General features: G+C 38.6%; 1 protein-coding gene across 11 annotated transcripts in view; it reads left to right on the top strand.

Moving 5' to 3' along the window:
• B3GALT1 (beta-1,3-galactosyltransferase 1) overlaps positions 1–19,853 on the top strand; it is a 228,654-nt gene that overhangs the window by 25,502 nt on the left and 183,299 nt on the right. Inside the window, exon 3 of one of the 11 annotated variants that reach the window (XM_030017471.2) lies at positions 3,383–4,485. The exons of the other annotated variants lie outside the window; for them this stretch is intronic. Coding sequence (XP_029873331.1) covers positions 3,383–3,492 — 110 coding nt within the window. The 3' untranslated portion in view covers positions 3,493–4,485. Of the gene's footprint in view, positions 1–3,382; positions 4,486–19,853 lie in introns of those variants that run through there. 11 annotated transcript variants of the gene reach the window in all.

The raw sequence follows: 19,853 nt of genomic DNA, 5'->3' as shown, positions 1-19,853 counted from the left end.
TTTGCGCCATGGTTGACTCCAGTTACCAGCTATAAGGACAGTCAGTGAGGCATGAATTAAGTGATGTTGCCAAGTTCTCCTTAATGCAACTGTTTAAATGTAAATAAAGTTGCAGGAGCTGCACTGCAAGCTAGTTTTGTTATGATAGTGCCCTTTGGTAGATGTTCTACATTTTGGGAATGAAGCTGTGGGATTTTTTTAACTGATGAAGGTACCTAAATCAGTAACAATTACTGTCGTCTTAATTTAACAGTTGGTTTTAAAAGGAAAGTAAGAATGCCCAGTCAGCAATGGCATCATTTGTTATTCTTGCAGATTCTGAAGATGCTGAACAGGTGTCACGTCCTTCATGTGGGTTATGCTTGTTTAATGCAGACTTGGGTTTTGCGGGGGGGGGGGGGGGGGGGGGGGGGGGTTTAGCTGCCAACTAATTTTAAGGACAGTTGTGATCAGCATTTCCTTGATGATAAATGAAGCAGGTAAACAACTAAGAGCTCTTTGTCTTCTCTTCTGAAGTATGGGACCAGTCAGATTGATAGCATCCACAAAACAGCACAGACATTTGCACTTCCCTACTCTACTGCTGCTGTGTTTGGTATCATAAGATATGGGGTCAAGATGGAACACCAAAATTAATCATTCCAAGACCTTGATGAATAGGAAAGGGGTTTTTGTTCGCCTGTTTTCTAAATAGAATGTGATGCAGTACAAGGATCTTTCAATAGCACTGTATAGGGGATCCCTTCTATGCCTGCATCAGAGAAGCAGAAGGGTAAATGACAGAGTTCCTGTTTCCCTTTCCTAGGACAGAAGATTGGCATGGTATGTTGATTAAAATGGTGAGAGCTTGTGGTCAAGAGAGGCCTCTAAAGCAACAAACTTGCATATGCATTTGTCCATACAGTATCCTTTGTGTCCATGTGTCTGGTTAGTGGACGGCCTGTAGACCACCTACATGCATGAATTTAATGCCCTAATATTTTTTTTGGCTACACCTGACAAGCAGATAGTAGCCTTCTTAGAAGGTGATTCTTCCCAAACGTTACAAGGAGTTTCTGTGGTCTAATCTGGTATGTTCTAGACATTGAAAACATAACAGAAGAACTGTACTAAATATATATTCTATAGTCTTTGTGAATCTGTTTGGATTCAGAGCCCCCTAGAATTAAAAAAAAAAAGTGTATCTAATAAAGATACTCCACTAATAATAGCGGTTTAATCTTGCATTGTTGTTCACCAAAATCAGTGGTCCTCCAGATAATTACTTCTAATTTAAATTCTAAATCACTGTTAATACCAAGTAAAATTAGGATTACTGCTCTTCCATTCACAGTCTTTGTTACACATTTGATGACAGAAAAGATGGTTATGAAATAATGGTATGGTACAGGATTCCTTGGCCTTGCTGCCAATCCTTTATCAGCTGAGGTGCAAAACTTGGGGGGAGCAGTTGGCCTTCTGACCCTTTGAGAAGGGCATCTCCCTTTGACTGACCAAGCTGTTTCAAACCACAAGTCAAGAAACAGGGGTGTGAAAAGCAGTTGCCTCCAGACCATAGCCAGCAAGAAAAAGGTTAAGGCAAGACAAGCAGTAAGGCAGAGAAAGGAAGAAATGAAGAAACAGTGATGCAGCTGCTATTTGTTTACTAATAACTGCACCTAAAACTAATTGCCCTGTACAGAAAGCTGAAGGACTAGTCATTAGATTATTTTGGAAACCTCCAAAAAACCCCTTGGAAAACCTATTGCTTTCTACCTCTGCATTTAACATGTGAATTATTTTAATGTAATTCTTTTTATTTATTCCTGAACACTGGAGTACTTTGTTTAGCATAGACATCTTCATACAGAGGAGATGAAATTGCAGTTGACACATGGATAAATGTCAAATTATGCTGTATGATGATAAGTATTTGGAGACTGTGTAGTATGTCCAAACCATTTTTTCATAATGTTAAGAGCCTAGGAGACAGAAACTGTAATGATGATTGGTACTTATAGGAGGTAGAATAACGCAGGCAGCAAATAATAAGAATGATCCTGTTCAAGCTAGATATTAGCCTGACTAATTCCAGGGGGAAAACAAAAAGTTTCTGCCATTTTTATAATTTTATTCTTCATTTGTATGTCCTGGCCTATCAATCAGCTTTCTTTAACTGAAGCCAGCTGACAGGTGACACTGCAGTTTATCAACCACCAGTAAATAAAATGTTATGCTCCAGAAAAATTCAATTCCCAAAGCCCAGCCCTAAAAATCAATAAAGCTTCTCTTCCAGCTAAAGCATTTCTTATGAACATTAAGTTTTTAAATACAGCACTTTTTTCCTCACATTTCTTAAAAACACAGATAAAAACTAAAACCAAATTAAAAGTTATGGAAACTATGGGACTATAAACTGTAAATCTGTTTTTAATTTTCATAGACATTAAACTGTTTTTTTCATTGGGGTTAACAAGTAAACTCATCTAAAATTAGTAGGGATGCAAAGATTTATTATGTAAGTCCTTAAAAACTAAAACCATGTTTTGAGTTTTGAATAGTTATAGTAAAACCTTATTCCCACTTTCTGAAGCTGCAGTTCGCAAGTAAACATCACAAGACCAGTTACTATATTGTATAGGATTTTACTGCATTAAGGTGTATGATAATACACCTAATAATGTTGTCTTTGTCAGTCAGTACCCAGCTGTGGTTTAGTTTGAAGTATCAAACTGTAAAGAATTAAGAAAACCCAAGTTAACCTTCATTAGTATTTACATCTTAAGTACTTTGATGCAGTGTCGTTCAGATGGCAGAGCAGGAGTATGAGCAGTCCAGTCATGGAGGCAAAGGGGTCTGTGTGCAAATAATCTGAAGTCGACATAAGCTGCCAGGCAGCACAAATGTCTTTTCTACCTCCTTCCAGCACCTTCTCTTGTTCTGAAATATTTTCTTAATAAGGTCAGTTTAGTTATCCAAATACTTATCTGGAACAAATTGAAACCCAATTCTGCTATCTTATAGCAGAGAAAAATTTAATTGGTCTCTGAACAACCTAAACTTTTGAAGACTTTTATGTCTTTGGGCTCTCATTTAAATGGTTATGTTCGAGCTAAGTCTGCTAATGAAAAGCTCTTGCTTTTCCATCTAAGAAATCTAAGAAGATCCAGTGTATCAAAGCTGAAAGTTCTTTAACAGATTACATAAACTTTACTGGTGTTGTGGTTGTATAAAATTAAACCTCCTGGAATTCTTTGTGTCACTCTATTTCTGGTCAGTGACATCTGTAGTCTACAGTGTTGCAGTTCTGGTCTGAAAATTACTGAAGTAGTCAGGCTGCTTTCTGTTCACTTTTAGGATATTAGTCATTTGATGCATTCCCCTTCTTTCTGATCTTTTCCAGTGGCCTCTAGAGCTCTCTACCTCAAAGAGATTCCTACAGCTTGCTGTTGGTGCAAACTGAAGCATTCAGCTCTTCATGGAATCAATGGAGTCTTGATAACTTTATTGTAAACATCCTTAAAAAGATTCTGGGACCTTTCATAGATTGACGCTATATGATTAATTGTTCATTTGCTCTCTATTCTGTGTATAGAGTGAATTGTATCACTTTCTGATCCCATCCTCCTCTTCAGAGAAGCCTGTGCAGATCTCTGAGGAAGTATCTATTCAGACCCTATTGCTTCAACCCTCCTCTGAAATGAACCACCACACTTTGAGATGAATCTTGAACGTAATCAAAGTATTACAAAAAACAGAAAAATATCCAAATAGAATTTTAACATATTGATATGTTGGAGAGCTCATGTTCACTAACACATGTTTTTGCTCAAAAAAATGTAATATGGGAAGGAAAGAGTGTATTTTGTTCATGATTATGCAACTAAAAAACATGCTTGAATTTGGGAGGTTTTGTTTGGGTTTTTTGTTTTGTTTAAACTGGGCTGCTTGAGTGCTCATAGATTTCTGGATTGGAATATTAGTACTCCTAATACTTTAAAGGGTTATGGGGCACATTTTCAATGGGAAAGAATTATCATCCCCCTATCTTGAAGATAAATCACATGGATAAATTTACTTGGATCAAAAAAGAGATATAAAAATATCTCCAAGAGAAGATGAAATTCAAAGAAATCATAATCAGATAAGACCCAGAAGTAATCTCAGGTCTATGTGTTAGAATTGAGCCCATTCACTAAATTAAAAAATTTGGTATAACATTCATGTATTTCTGACAGTTACATTTTCTTATCTTATAGCTGAACATCAAGAAGGACATTATATTCTGATATATTTAGTAACATCTTATTCAATAACTAGAAGTATATTGAAGCTTATATTTCTAAGTAGCATTAACAAGGAGGTAACTGCTAAAAATTCTGCCCAGTGTGTGGAACAGGCTGTTTGGGGGTTTGCTTTGTGTCAGCTCTCTCTTTATGCTATAGGTGAAAAATAGTTTTCACTAAGGGAAATACAGAAATAAAAGGAAGAACCTGAAAGTCCTGAGAACTGTTTTCCCAGTTGTTTTTGCTTGTCTGGCAGTAGGATTTATTTTCCTCTACTGAGTGAGATTTTATGGGCACTGGGAATAAAGTACAGCATTTTTTGTGGTTCCACTCAGAAAACCAGTTTTGGTGTGCTAAGAGCGTCCATCACTGGCCTTTTTTTCCACTCAAGCTGAAGCTTACTTGGTTTTGGCTTGCTTACCTGCTAGCATGCGGCAAGCCTCCCTGCAGTCTATGACTGAATCACTGTCCCTGCCTTACATAGCAGCAGAAGTGACTCCTGTCCTCACACACTCCTGCAAATTACTAGTCTGTGTTCAGAATGTATCTTTTCTGTAAATAGTTGTTTTCATTTGAAAGCCATTTTTGTCACTGAAAGTCTTTGACTTTTATTGACGGTAGCTAATTGTTACGGCAATGAACTTGCTGTTGGGAACAAATAGCGTTCCAGCGCCTCTGGAAACAATACCATGTAACATTGTGGTGTGTTTGGGTAAATTCAGGACACCAAGCTGAGGCTCTGTCTGGTTCTAGCTAGCTTCTGAGGATAAAGATTCCCTAGTTCTTTAGCTTTCTGAAAAATGATTTGCCTACATTAGAAAAAGGAAAAGCTACCAGGAAAACATATACAGCTTTCTGTTTTGAAAGCCTATGGAAAAAGTGAAACTAATTTTTTTGCTTTGTCATCTGGATGATAAAATAAATACTGTAATATATTTTTTAAAAATAATCATACTTCATTCTTCACCAAATGATAATATTGGTGCAGAGAATTGAGGAAAGCTGTATTGCACATGCGTTCCCCGATACTACATTTGCTTCATTCTGTTGTAGTTCCCATGTAAATAGAATTACTTGTATGTTAACAATAAACAGAAAAATCGGGACCCTTCTACTATTAGAAAATCTACAGCATCTTCTAACAAGATCTCTTTTTTCCCTCTCACTCAGCTGAAAGGGAGTCAGTCTGTCATGAGGCTCGTACTTTTTACATATCCTAAAAACCCAATGTGGACAGAAGGTTCAACTTACTGAGCTTGGAACCATGTGTGACAGAAAACATTGCCACAGCAACCTTCCTAACATTATTTATGGGTGGAACAGGGACAGTCAACACCTGTTACATCATCTTCCTCATCAGCTCCCACCCCAGGCCTGCTGACGTTTAGAATTGGAAACACAGAGCCCAGCATTCAGCTACCTTCTTACAATGAGGTGTGAGAGTCCCAACCAAAACCAGCACAAACGTGAAAAAACGGGGAATTTGTAATAACGATGAGAGAGATGGCATTGACAGTCTGACGCGGCAAATCCTTGTTTGCAGTGGGAATGACTTGCAGTTAGCAGATAAGGTCGGACAGAGGATGTTTCCTATCCAAGTTGTTATCAGCCACAAAAAATGTTGCTACATCACCCCTAGGCAATCGACCTTGTCATCCACACCTGCCTTTACTATTTTTCCCTGATACAAACCTGACCTTTTTATTCTTGAAACCTGTATGCTAATTATACACATGTGCATCCTGGGCAAAGAAGGTAAAGGGAAGAAATGTGAGCTTCCATTATCTAAACAAACATTTAAATACCTAAACAAAGGAGCCAGTTCCTTAGTTTGTTCCATAAGATATTCTGGTAAGTAAATACCTTATTCTTGACTGTATTCATAGCCGTTTTGCCAAGGAAGGTTTTACATTAAGATATAAAAGACTTGTATAAGTATCTCACCCTCCAATATTTATTCTTGGTTTTACCTTTGTGCTATTCCTGAATCATCCCCTCCGTGGTCTGCATCTACACATGCACGGATGTACCAAAGGTCATCGATCCCCAGGGGAAAGGCTGTGTTACATTGAGTAGGGAAGACAACTGCTTCTGTCATGCACACCCCAAGGATAATCCCTCTCAGAGGAGGCATGGAAGAGGCTCATGGATTTCTTGGCATTAATTTCTAACAAAGATGTGAAGTTTTGATGATCCTTTTCAGCCTTGAATTGGCTAGCTAAAGCAGCGTGGTGCTGTTTGAACCCTCTCCAAAATCACTTGAGGTGATCCACTCCAGATCTGTAGTGAAATGTCATAACCTCTTTGGGTATGTAACAACCCAACTCTCTATATTAATTACATAAAAGTGGTGCCTTTTTTACTCCACTCTTACCAAACCTATCCCCTGATACTCATGTGAAAGAAATATTTTTACACCTTTTAATTCCAATTATACTCTGAAGAATGAAGCGTGGCAGAGGTTTAATTCAGTGTCACCTTTTTTTTCTCTCTGAAAGCACTAGTGAGCATGCAGGGAATGCAGGGAGACAGTGCAAGTTCTTACTGTACCTTTAATCTACTAGAAGAATCCTTTTCTTATTAATAATATATGTGAAAGAATGAGCTTCAATCCAGGTGCTCTTACCATACATCTCAAATGATAACAATGAAAGCAGAGTTTTTAGGGATAGGAGTAAGAAAAGAATGTATTTAATACGTTCTTTTAAAAATAACTTCATATCCATTCATTTTATGGGAACTAATCTAACCACGCACTTTTAACACTATTCAGTTTCTACACTAATCTAGGATTTTGAGTTTTTGTCAAAGCATCCCTGCTGTACCTTTGTCAAGCAGAGTTTGAATAAAATGCCTGAATAGAAAGTAGGAGACACTAAGGAAGAAATCAAGCCATAAAAAAAAAAAAAAAAATTGCATATCATATTGCAATAACTATGTAACATATTGCACTATGGAACAGAAGGAAAGCTCAGTGATTTTCCAGTGCACTCTCCTGGCACTGAACCCTCATCTGTGTCATACCTGCTATAATAGTGAATTAAAATAAATTCATTTTCAGTTTTCATTGTTTGTTGTGCTCTTTCTCCTTCTACTTAACTTATTTATTCTTATCAAGTTGACTTCCATGAGGCTATGATGAATTTTGGTGGAAAGGACAGCATACTTTCAGGCTTCTAATCTTTTAAAATAGGGAATAGATTACTAGAAAGAATGGGAAAATTATTGAACATAAATTGACATAGCTGGAAATGGAACCTCTAAGCTCATTCTGAGTTATGTCTTATTATCAACTGAATTTTGCATAATGTAAATCAAAACACATGGAAATAAAAGTACAAAAGGAAAATTAAATTCTTCTGTTTTTCAACTTTAATACATGTTTCATTCTTAGTAGAGAACCAGATCATCTTCCCTTCATAATTATAAGTAAAAAGCAATAAAAATGAGGATCCTGGTAAAGAAGGCTGGAGCCAGAGGAGTGGAGGGCAGGAGGGTACACAGGAGGGTGACAACTCCAGGAAATGAAATGTGTGTGTGTGCGCATGCACATACTCTGAAGGGAGGACAGAAATGAAACAGGAGAGGGTGGCAAGAGCTCATTAAAAGACTGATGGAGAACAAGTGTCTAGAAAATAGAATTAAGAATAACTCAGCAAGGAGGTTAAGAATGAAACTTGGAGGTGTTGGGATATGTTTCCTAAGCAGACTGCTGCTACTGTGCAGGCGAGAGCTGTGCGACTGTGATGAAAAGATGGGAGTGAGACAAAGGAGGAAACAAAGCAGAAGTAGGCAGATAGCCCACAAAAGTGGGTTATTTTTGAAAAGGACAAAAGTCAGATTTGCAAGCTGAGTCAGCATTATCACTTACCTAAATACATGCTCTTAAAGCTCCCCGGAACCTGACATTACAGTTTTAACTTTCCTGTTATATCAATATAAGCAATAACTCAAACTTTTAAAGGTTTATTTTATAATCAACATTTCAGCTAAGCCAAGTGGATCCAACAGACATGTAAGCAATTCAGTTGGCTTTCACAATACAAACATTTTATACTTGCATACTATTAATAATCACTCTTTATGGTCTTAACACTATTCATAGTAGACATATGCTTCTGGATAGTAGTTTTGTTAGCTAGAACTGATGCAAACACTGACGACATATTCTGTACTTTTTAGGTTTTTGTTTGTTTAGTAACAGTATAGTAAAACCTGCTAAGGATGAAGTCTATAGCACATTTGCCAGAGAAATAATTTGAAAATGGCCACTCACCCCTTTTGATGGCTTGCTTTGCACCACGACATAAAAACACAATTTATTATTTTTTAGGCAGACTAAAAAACTGCAATTCAGTAATACAGAAACTGAGCACAGGCTGATGTAGGACACTGTGCATGTGCACTGCTAGAGGGAGTGATGGGACCCCAAAGCATCCCGTGACAGGGAGTGCAGCGCAGGGCTCTGAGTCATCACCCGTCTCGGCTGCCTTGTGCTACCTACCACTGCTGTATTGCCACCAAACCTGAGCTGGCTCTGTGCCAGCCGCATTTGTGCCTTTCACTTCTCATTCTGGGGTTGGACTGTTACTTGCATCAGGACTGTATGAAACCCATAGAAATAATTGAAGGTGTACAGAATATAAAGATCACACAGCAGTGTATTAAAACAAATGAGTGTATCACTAAACCCTCATCTGTGAATCTGAAGACATACAGAACCCATGTGTTTCTGTATGCGTCAGGAGAACTTACAGAGTTAAATTTATATAATCTGACAATATGCAACATTTGTAGAATTGCAGCTGGCTTTTCATAGGTATTCTCCAAATATAAACTATTTTATGTGCTGAAAATCCTGAGATGGAGCTGTTGAGAGTAATTATGGAAATACAGTTTTCCCCAGGAGTGATATGCTTTTGGAATCAGATTTTGAATCTTTTTTGTTATGAAGAAGATAACTACTGTTTAAACAGAACCATACAGTTTCTCAGGTTTCATAGAATCATAGAATGTTTTGGGTTGGAAGGGACCTTAAAGATCATCTAGTTCCAACCCTACTGTCATGAGCAGGGACACCTTCCACTAGACCAGGCTGCTCAAAGCCCCATCCAACCTGGCCTTGAACACTTCAGGGATGGGGCATCCACAACCTCTCTGGGCAACCTGTTCTGGTACCTCACCACCATCATAGCGAAGAACTTCTTCCTTCCATCTAATCTAAATCTACCCTCTTTCAGTTTAAAGCCATTACCCCTTGTCCTATCACTACATGCCCTTGTAAAAAGTCCCTCTCCAGCTTTCCTGTAGGCCTCCTTTAGGTACTGGAAGGCTGCCATCAAATCCATGTCTCTCCAGTTGAGAGACAAGGATGTTGTGCGGGACAGTGTCAAATGCTTTGCACAAGTCCAGGTAGATGACATCTGTTGCTCTTCCCTTACCCACCAATGCTGTAACCCTGTTGTAGAAGGCCACCAAATTTGTCAGGCACAATTTGCCTTTCGTAAGCTGTGTTGGCTGTCACCAATCACCTCCTTATTTTCCGTGTGCCCTAGCATAGTTTCCAGGAGGATCCGCTCCATGATCTTGCCGGGCACAGAGGTGAGACTGACTGGCCTGTAGTTCCCTGGGTCTTCCTTTTTTCCCTTTTTAAAAATGGGGGTTATGTTTCCCCTTTTCCAGTCGGTGGGAACTTCCCCAGACTGCCACGACTTCTCAAATATGATGGATAGTGACTTAGCCACTCATCCACCAGTTCCCTCAGGACCCACAGATGCATCTCATCAGGTTCTATGGACTCATGCACCTTCAGGTTCCTTAGATGGTCTCGAACCCGATCTTCTACAGTGGGCGGTTCTTCATTCTCCCAGTCCCTGCCTTTGCCTTCTGCGACTTGGGCAGTGTGGCTGGAGCACTTGCCGGTGAAGACTGAGGCAGAAAAGTCGTTGAGTACCTCAGCCTTCCCCATATCCCAGGTAACCAGGTCTCATTTCCTTCCAGAAAGGGCCCACATTTTCCCTAGTCTTCTTTTTATCACCAACGTACCTACAGAAGCTTTTCTTGTTGCCCTTGATGGCCCTGGCCAGATTTAATTCTATCAGGACTTTGGCTTTCCTAACCTGATTCCTGGCTGCTTGGACAATTTCCCTGTATTCCTCTCAGGCTACCTGTCCTTGCTTCCACCCTCTGTAGGCTTCTGTTTTGCATTTGAGTTTGTCCAGGAGCTCCTTGTTCATCCATGCAGGCCTCCTGGTGCTTTTGCCTGACTTCTTTGATGGGATGCATCGCTCCTGAGCTTGTAGGAGGTGATCCCTGAATATTAACCAGCTTTCTTGGGCCCCTCTTCCCTCCACAGCTTTATCCCATGGTACTCTACCAAGCAGATCCCTGAAGAGGCCAAAGTCTGCTCTCCTGAAGTCCAGGGTAGCGAGCTTGCTGTGTGGCCTCCTTGCTGCCCTAAGGATCTTGAACTCCACCATTTCGTGGTCACTGCAGCCAAGGCTGCCCTTGAGCTTCACATTCCCCACCAGCCCCTCCTTGTTGGTGAGAACAAGGTCCAGCATAGCACCTCTCTTCATTGGCTCCTCCATCACTTGGACAAGGATGCATTCCAGGAACCTCCTGGATTGCTTATGCCCTGCTGTGTTGTTCCTCCAACAGATAACGGGGTGGTTGAAGTCCCCCGTGAGGATGAGGGTTTGTGAACATGAGGCTGCTCCCATCTGTCTATAGAAGGCCTCATCTGCTTGCTCTTCCTGGTCGGGCGGCCTGTAGCAGACCCCCACTATAAGGTCACCTGCCCCTGCTCTCCCTTTAATCCTGACCCGTAAGCTCTTTGTCGGCTTCTCATCCATCCCCAGGTGGAGCTCCATGCCCTCCAGCTGGTCATTGACATAGAGGGCAACACCCCCTCCCCCTGCCTGTCCTTCCTAAAGAGCCTGTATCCTTCCATTCCAACACTCCAGTCATAGGAGCCATCCCACCACGTCTCCATGATGCCAATAAGATCACAGCCCTGCAGGCGTGCACATGTCTCTAACTCCTCTTGTTTATTCCCCATGCTACATGTGTTTGCACAGAGGCTTTTAAGTTGGGCCCCCAATGAAGCTGACTTTCTGGCTGGAGTGGCTGGAATTCGTTTGTGCTGCGCTTCAGGTGCTCTCCTGCTGACCTGTGATCTCTCTCCAGGCTCTGGGAATCTATTGCTGGCACTGGCATCAAACTGTTAGGAGTAGGATGGATTGAGCTTCCCCTCCCCCCGACAACTTTAATTTAAAGCCCTCTTCACCAGCTTGGCAAGCCTATGACTGAAGATGCTCTTCCCCTTCTCTGACAAATTTGCATAATTATACCTTCATCTTGCCAGCTTACTGTGGAAAGCATCATAATGGAAGATGAGAAAATGTTTTAAGGGTGATGGAAGTCTTTTTATCCAGAAAAATCATTGGTAGTCCTCTGCTGTTGTTTTAAAATATCTGTCAAGACATATAGAAAAATCCTCTTGTAACTTGTCATTTTAATTTTATTACAATCAGGATAACACTTCTTTCATGTTCATGTACAATTATTACCTTAAAAGAACACTGAGGTCATGAAAGAAGGAAACACAACCATAGCAAACTTGGGTATCATAGTAGCAGTGTTTTCCTCTTATTATTCACTGAGCTATCTTTGGTTCAAATGCAACATGCAGTGTTAAGAACATGCATTTTATGAACTTGAGGTCAGAAGGATTTCCAAAGGCTTCCTTATCAAAATGTGGCGTTTTGCAATGAAAGCTGCAAAATTGCCTACTCATTGCAAGGCTAAAGACACAGAGATGGATGACTTTGGATCAGTGATACACTTTTTGTATATTATTATTTTAGTGATAGAGCAGGAGGAAAATCACAACCTCTCAGTGCCAACATATGACCAAATTATGCAGACACATTCGAAATGAATTAATTAAAAAACAGAACACATGACAAAGGAGATTTGAGAAGTTTGTCTTCCAGAGATTTTAACAAGTTCATTTCTGAGAACTTGAGGCAACCTATTCCCAATTAAGAACCTTACTTAAGATCTATTAAAATAATGAAAAAAGACTCCCTTTGACCTGGATGATTGTTCAATTAAGTCTTCATCTGCCTAATGGCAGATCCCTCACCTTGCAAGGCTGACCTTTGTATGAGAGTCTCATTCTGGGATCAGCATGGGCTGGCCAGCAGGGAGAAACACAACGAAAGAAAAAAATAACTGGAATGTGATTCAAAGCAAAACTTTTGCCTTCCTTTGCAATGGTTGATGGTATTTAAAGTTTTGAGAAGGGGATGCAAAAAATCAGTTTTGGTAACAATACTTTCCTGTAACTCTGTTATACTTTTCTGATGCAAATTGATCTGATAATTCACAGATCATAGGAAATGCTACACTATACAGTAGACTACTAAAGAATGACCAGTCACTGATGAGTTCTTTTTATATCAGTGTTTTGACAGCGGGACAAACTTGTTGAGTCTGCTCACACCTTAAACCATAGTGGAAGGCAATCACATCAGACTGAGAACTCAAATTCTTATCATAGGAAACAGCATAGAGTACCTAGTAGATTAAGATACCCATTCAGTGAAGTAAAGGTCAAGCACCACTGAGACAAGAGAAAAATCTACTGCACATTGCGCTTAAATTATGCTTAAATTATAAAGCAAGCCCTTTGTCAAAAGTGTATTCTAGTATTCTCAAAAAATAAGATTTTAATAGTACTGTGGATTTAGATTATTTCATTTATCTTTTTAAAAATCAAAATATCGTACTAAACTCACTTGAAGTGAACAAATTTGGTGTAAAGATAGTTATTTAAAGAGAGATCATATTTTATCTCTGCCAGTAGTAGCAGTATATGTGAAAAAGCCAATCAATTCTGTCATGGACCAGGATGGTGGTTAAGAAATGGAAAACATCTCTCCTGGCAGGTTCACTATTCATTTCTGACACCTGGCTGGTATAATATTGAGCACTTAAATTTATGGAAGATGATAGTCTGAAAATAAACCATTATGCTTTCATCCACAGAACCCCCTTCTGAATTTCTTCACAGCTGATTTGTAGAATATTTTTATTTTTTTAGTAAAGACTTTATTTCAGAAAGTTTTCTTACAAATGCTTGGTTATATGTGGATAGCCATTCATTCTTCATGCTTGTAAAAATTGTATGAAATATACCTAGCAGCCTTTTGCATCTGTTAGAAGACTAGGTTGTTTTGGTTTTTCTTTGTATTTGATGGGCAATTTAATCTACAAATGGAAAGTGTATTTTGCTTGCATATTGTTTGTAGCAAAGGCTGATATTTTACTGAAGTTTTTCGGCACTGAAACTTGCAAGTCTACTGTTGGCATGAAAACACTCTCCCACCTACTGAAAGAACGGTAGAAACATGCCTTTTTGAAATGGCACTCAACAGATGAAACAGGTAGACTCCTTCCACAACCCTACATTTGTTCATTTTTCTATATTGCATTTGCCTTTAAAATGCTAGAATTGTATAGAATTGGTCATACAGCCCCTACTGGAAACAAGCTTCCTTGTTTACTACTTCCTTTTTTACTCACTATATAAACACACAATTGCAGGAATCTCAGGATTGTTTATTTGCATGTTCCATAACCTGTGTCCAGAAGTTTTATTTGTTTTACTAGCTGTAGTGAAGACTAATGTACATGTGTTTTTCTGTAGATTAGCAAACTCTATATAGAAAATAAATGCTCAAACACACACACACCCCCCCTATTTCTTGCAAATGCAAGAATGCTAGATAATATTTCAAAACTGGTCAGCTACAGTGCCACAGTGAAATAGCTTGATACTGAGAACTGTACAATATCTGCATCTCCATTTAACCTTGACTGTCTTTCTGGGTGCTGAGCACTGAAAAATCAAAGCTAGTTTGTTTAAATGCTTTTGTATTATCCTGTGTACCTACCTTATGGGACTCACTGCAGGATTTGGGGGTGGGGGTGGGGGGAATCTGTGTGTTTTCAAGCCAAAATCTCATTGGAATTGAAGTAATTTGAGTAATGGCCAAGATTTTCAAAGTGACCTGGAGGATCTCTGATTTCTTCTGCTTGAGAAAGACAGAAGTGACATGCTCTAGAAGCATTAATTAGCTAGTCTAATTAAGGTTTTATAAAAATTTACAAATAAATGACTCTATCTTCTTTTGTATGAAACATTCTTTGTTATACTTTGTTCTGCCTACTTGTTAAAAGACCACCCACAGTGGCAGTATAGAAGGATATTACTACTCAGGCATAGACCGAAGTGCATTAGAGGAGATCTATAAAGCTGTAACTCACTGTGCTTTGGGTGAAAATAAAAACTATGGGGGGTGGGGGTGGGGGAGGGAAGACTTTCAGGGACATGCTTTTAATAAAATCTTGAGAAAATTTGAATCTTTGGAGTTTTAAATGAACACTCAATTTAGCTGGACCAATGCACTGACTCCATTTGATTGCATTTTTTCTAACAGAAAAATTTGAAATGTCTTTATGTCGTACAGGAGAGCTGTACTCAATATGAAGTGTTTTAATGTCTGGGAAAAATTTGTAGCAATAAAGACTGATGAAATCTGGAAGTCTGAACTTGACAAGGCTGATCAGGACAGCCTGCAGACATTTTGAACCACTACAATTCATTCTTCATAAACACTGAATTCACTTTTGAGAGAAAGTGTGGGAAAACTTGTTTGTTCTATAAAAACCATTACCTCAGCAATGCACCACATAGATTTACAATGACTTTTTCTTCTAGTAGCTTGGCATATTGATCTTTGGTCACTGCACCGTACAGTAGCCCATCATCAGTGAACTACTAAACTGGCATTTCTCTTTTAGAACAAGGTAACAGTGAAATCCTAGCTTGTTAATGTGAGTTTCCCCATTGATTTCTGTAGCACCTGGACTTTTTATAGTATGAAAAGTTTTACAGGCTAGAATAGCTACATGTTAATTACTCTGTGATAGCTACACATTTCAAGAAACAGAATGTGTAATTCATGTAATTTCATTTTTTGGATAATTGATGGCATTTTCTGAAGAGAAAAACATGAATAAGTAGGTAAAAAGCTGAATAAATTCAAGTAAGTGCACAAGACAAGAAATACACGTTTGTCACTGATGCTAAAGTTAATAAAAGATTATTTTAAAAGACAAGTTGGAAGACTAAGGAATGAGATGATCAGATCTTTAACACAGGAAGAATGAATGACAGTGAAGAGGAACAGCTGAATAAGAATGTAAACTATGCATACGGAATATGTGGGGGTTTTCTAAACATGTGGGACACATCTTTTCCATAGTGCCCATACAGAGCTTTCAGTAACCTGGAGTCAACCCCCATTTAAAGATAAATCATGTTGTCTCTCAAAATAAACACAACAAAATGTAGAAAGAGACTGTAAGTCTTTTGTCTTTAAGAAACACAAGTGTGAAGGTGATGTAGCCAAGTATTTTTTATACCTAATACAAATAGCAAGTATTTTTAATGCAGGTGAGGGAAAGAAAATGTTAAAAGCTAAAACCATGAGTATTCACTATGAGGCTAAATGTAGTACAGGCAAATCAGGAGGCCTTTCAGAGTTTCACATCAGTCTTATAAAACAAACGTTCTTCCTCTAAAGCCCATGTGAATCTAAAGAAATAATAGAAGAGAACATTTGTCTAAAGTGCTTCTCAGTTGCACACAGACATTAAGTAGTACAGTATCATTTTGAAAGATAAACCTATTTCTGAAAGAAAGTCACAGATGTCTACATTATTAAATTGCCTTTTGTGGAAACTTTTGGAAGAGTTCTTGTTGTTCATTGTGTGCTAGCTATTCTCATTTTGGAACTGGCAGGGTTTGTAAATCCAAGAATGCCAAACACTGTACAATATAATATCATTTATAGTGTTTCCAGTAAGGGGGAAAAAGATTTTCTGAAAAATTAAAATCAAGTCAACGCTCCACTATCTGCATTGAAAACAGACTGGAAGAAGCTCACTTTCCCAGGCTGAGGAAGCATTTAATTCCACTGCTTCTGAACCTTGGTGTGCCACCTGTGACCGACTTCCCCAGAACTGCTCAATGCGCCCACTGCGCAAACACATGGAGCCAGTTCAGGTGCTGCATCTGGGTCCACCTGACCCTGTAAGACATTTTTGAACCAGAAGTGCCGGCAGGGCATGGCAGGCATGCTCAAACTGGCTTCACTTCAGCACGTTGCCAGACAAGTTATGTCCTGTTTGGCTTCTCCAGAAGCCACATTCTGGCAGCACTCCAGAGCTGGTATCACCTTGCTGGACCTGAGCTGTTCTGGTCTATATCAGTTTTTTTTTAATCTGCTTATGGTACCCATAACCCAGGCACTTACATACAAAACCAGGCTGCACACCATGCATGCACAATTCTTTCTTACTTACAGAAATTTTTAGGAAGTGACTTCAGGAGTATTGTCTAAAGTATTTAGTTCCTCTGAAATAAGGAGGAGCTTATTCATTTATCATTGAAGTAAGCTTCAGAACTTGCAAAAAGAAAAAAGTCCTGTTCTGCATAAACAGAAAAGGGAATTATGCCAGGAAGCAACACCTGAGAATAACCACTGGACAACCATTGCATGTCAGAGTAACTGGAGTCTTGTCTCAAAGAAGGTTTAGCTCCTTTGTGCCAATGCATTAGCCTTAAGTGACAAGCAGAACAGGCCTAGGAAGTAAGGCATAATACTTTTCTCCAGCTGTTTTCAATGAGGCATGTGAAAAAGAAAACTTTACAAAAACTAAACATATAGATAGAACCAAAAATCTCTTAAGTCAACTCTTAATTCTGTTTTTGTTAGCTTTATCATTTGCTGGCATCACAAGGCACACATAAATAATATTGCCTGTCTTTTTGTACATTAAGAGTATTGTTAATTGCTATGTCATTAAAAATTGTGGTAGGAAAAGGAGACTTGTCTTCAGTTGACCTTGCCTTTTGATCCCTTCAGTTTCAGCTAAACCTAAAGGTAGGATGAGAGAAGCATAGCACATGACTACATGACTACAGACCACAAATTTCTGGGAAAGAAGCATTTTGGTAAAGGATCACCACTAAATGAAAAGATGCAGTATGAATATAACTATATTGCCAGGCAGTCCGTGCAGAGGAGAGATAGTATAAATGAAAACCCAGAATAGAGTAGGGGTCATAAGATTTGCAGGTTGCAGAACTGCTTTGTTTTCTGTCAGAGAGAGTGTATTCTTAGTTTACATCTATTTATTGGGCACATCTGCTGCCTCCAGTCACTGCAGTGATGGGGACCTCATCTATCTGTAATGAATCGGCAGATACCATGTACTGGAGAAAAAAGAAAGGAGAGGAAAATTTGTTTTCTTAATGACATCCTTGTTAGATGGATGTAAACTGGCTACATCACAATCTAGATTAGGCTAGACTAGCACCAATGTTTTCTAAAAATAAACTTCTTAAATACACAGATTTTAATTTGGCTGTACTTAGAAACATTAGTCATTTGCCTCGACTTCTGCTGGTATTTCTGATTATCAGTAGTTACTCAGAAACTCAGAACTGCCCTTGCAAGGCAGGTCCACCTTCTCCTGACTTGAGTAGTGTATTTTGCAACCAACATAATTATTTTGGATTTTTTCTTCTAACCTTTTTACTAGGTCACCATCTGTTACAGCAGCTGCATATTTTGTGTGAAGTAGATAGGACACTAATTTTGTATTTAGGAGTATGCACCTGTGAGAACCCAGTATCCCCTGCTGAGCAAAGACCTTAGCTGAGCACAGAGCCAGTGAGGAGTACCACCTCCTGAACGACCGCTATTACTCCCTGCAACCCTGGGGCATTTTATTGTTCTTGAAATCAACTGGCATCAACTGTAGGAGAGACATTAGAAATAACGGTAAGCAATAATGAAATATTTACAAATGTATAATTTGGACAGGGATGTTCAGCACAGTGGGCATGCCAAAGTGCTTCCAGTTTTGGAAGCATTAAGGTTAATCAAACACGAGGTTTGACTCTGCAGTTCTTAACTGAATAAAGACTATAGATGTTTTTCCTTAAAAGTTACAACAGGATTTGTCTTGAATGTCTTAGAAGAATAGATGAACAGAATGATCTGAAAAAGTAAAAGAATTAAATGGCTGATGCCAATATGCAGCTTTCCTTAACAAGCAGATTTAACAGTATCAGTAAAATACGCATGCTGAAGGAACGCTTAACATTTAACAGATTATGGTAGAATAAATTTGTGCAAAGCCTGCTGGGAAGGTAGCAGTAATACCACTGATTTAGGATGTACTGGACATATTTTTGCAGCAAGTGTCCGTAAGGGAGACAATAACTAATCTATTCTTTGTGCAAATAAGGTGATGGGAAGTGAATTGATTGATATTTTTTCATTATATAAAATTATTACTTGTTTGAGAAGATAGCAGTTTGGGGTTTGATGTACCATTTAAAACTATTTTTTGCTGACAAGTAGTAGCTTGTGATACAGTTGGAAGGATTTACTTTTTAGAAACATCACAAAATTAGAACCAATCAGCCACAAAAACATCTCCTCTCCCTCTCCCTGCCCTTCTTTTAACTTGAAATAACAAGTGTGTAACAGACTTCACCAGCAGTTTACAGTCTTAACCACTTTCTCAACGACCTTGATCAACAAGTAGATACAGTTATGGCTGTGTATGCCAGACATATCTATGGAGAATGAGTTACCCTTATGCAGAAGTCTGTCTCGTCTATTTTTTATAGATACATAAACAATGTGTGTATATAAAAAAGTATATATTTCCAAAGGTATATACATAAACCAAAAATATATGAACAATTATATACATTTGTATATATTACTAATAGTAGTTAACTTTTAAGCAGTTTAGGAAATCCACTTGACTGTACAGCACCTCATGATATTCCAACCTGCTTTTAATAATAGAAAAAAAATGCAGATTTCCATTCAGGTGTACAAATTAAGAGGACTTCACTGCATGTGGAAGCATTCAAGTGACTGCTATGAGAGCTAGTTGCAAGTGTGTCAAATGAATACCATGCAGCAAGGGGACTAGTTCTGCTTCAGGCACCTGTGAACCACATTCAGTGACAAGTCTGGAACTTTTTGATAGCTGCAGTTTTTTCACAGAAACTATCTGTTCACATGAATAATCAGTTTCCTTAGTGATACTCCTTTTTTTAAGTAAGAACTCATCAGAAGAAAGCCCCTTTTTGTTTTAGCTGCTTTTTCAAATAGTTTCAAATTAGTTCATGACTCCACACTGACTTATTTCATCTGCAGGATGACAAAAGCTTTCTTGATCGCATGAATGTAATTTTCTGTTAATGAGAACTCCTGAGATTTCTAACATGAGCAGTGAATTTACAAAAATTATTTCTTTTTTTAAATTCATTTCATGAAATACTACTAAATTAGGTCAGGCATGAAAGTTTCAGCCTCATATCTCTAGAAAGAACATAACTGTTATCATTCACTAGTAATAATTCATTTTAATAACATTCAGGTTAAATCTTTCATCATTCCTGTTTGCCTCTATTTAAAACTACTG

Source organism: Aquila chrysaetos, chromosome 6 (genome assembly GCF_900496995.4).
Source record: "Aquila chrysaetos chrysaetos chromosome 6, bAquChr1.4, whole genome shotgun sequence".
Lineage (NCBI taxonomy): Eukaryota > Metazoa > Chordata > Aves > Accipitriformes > Accipitridae > Aquila > Aquila chrysaetos.
The sequence above is the reverse complement of the archived record's forward strand: the minus strand, read 5'-3'. Positions and strand labels throughout refer to the sequence as shown.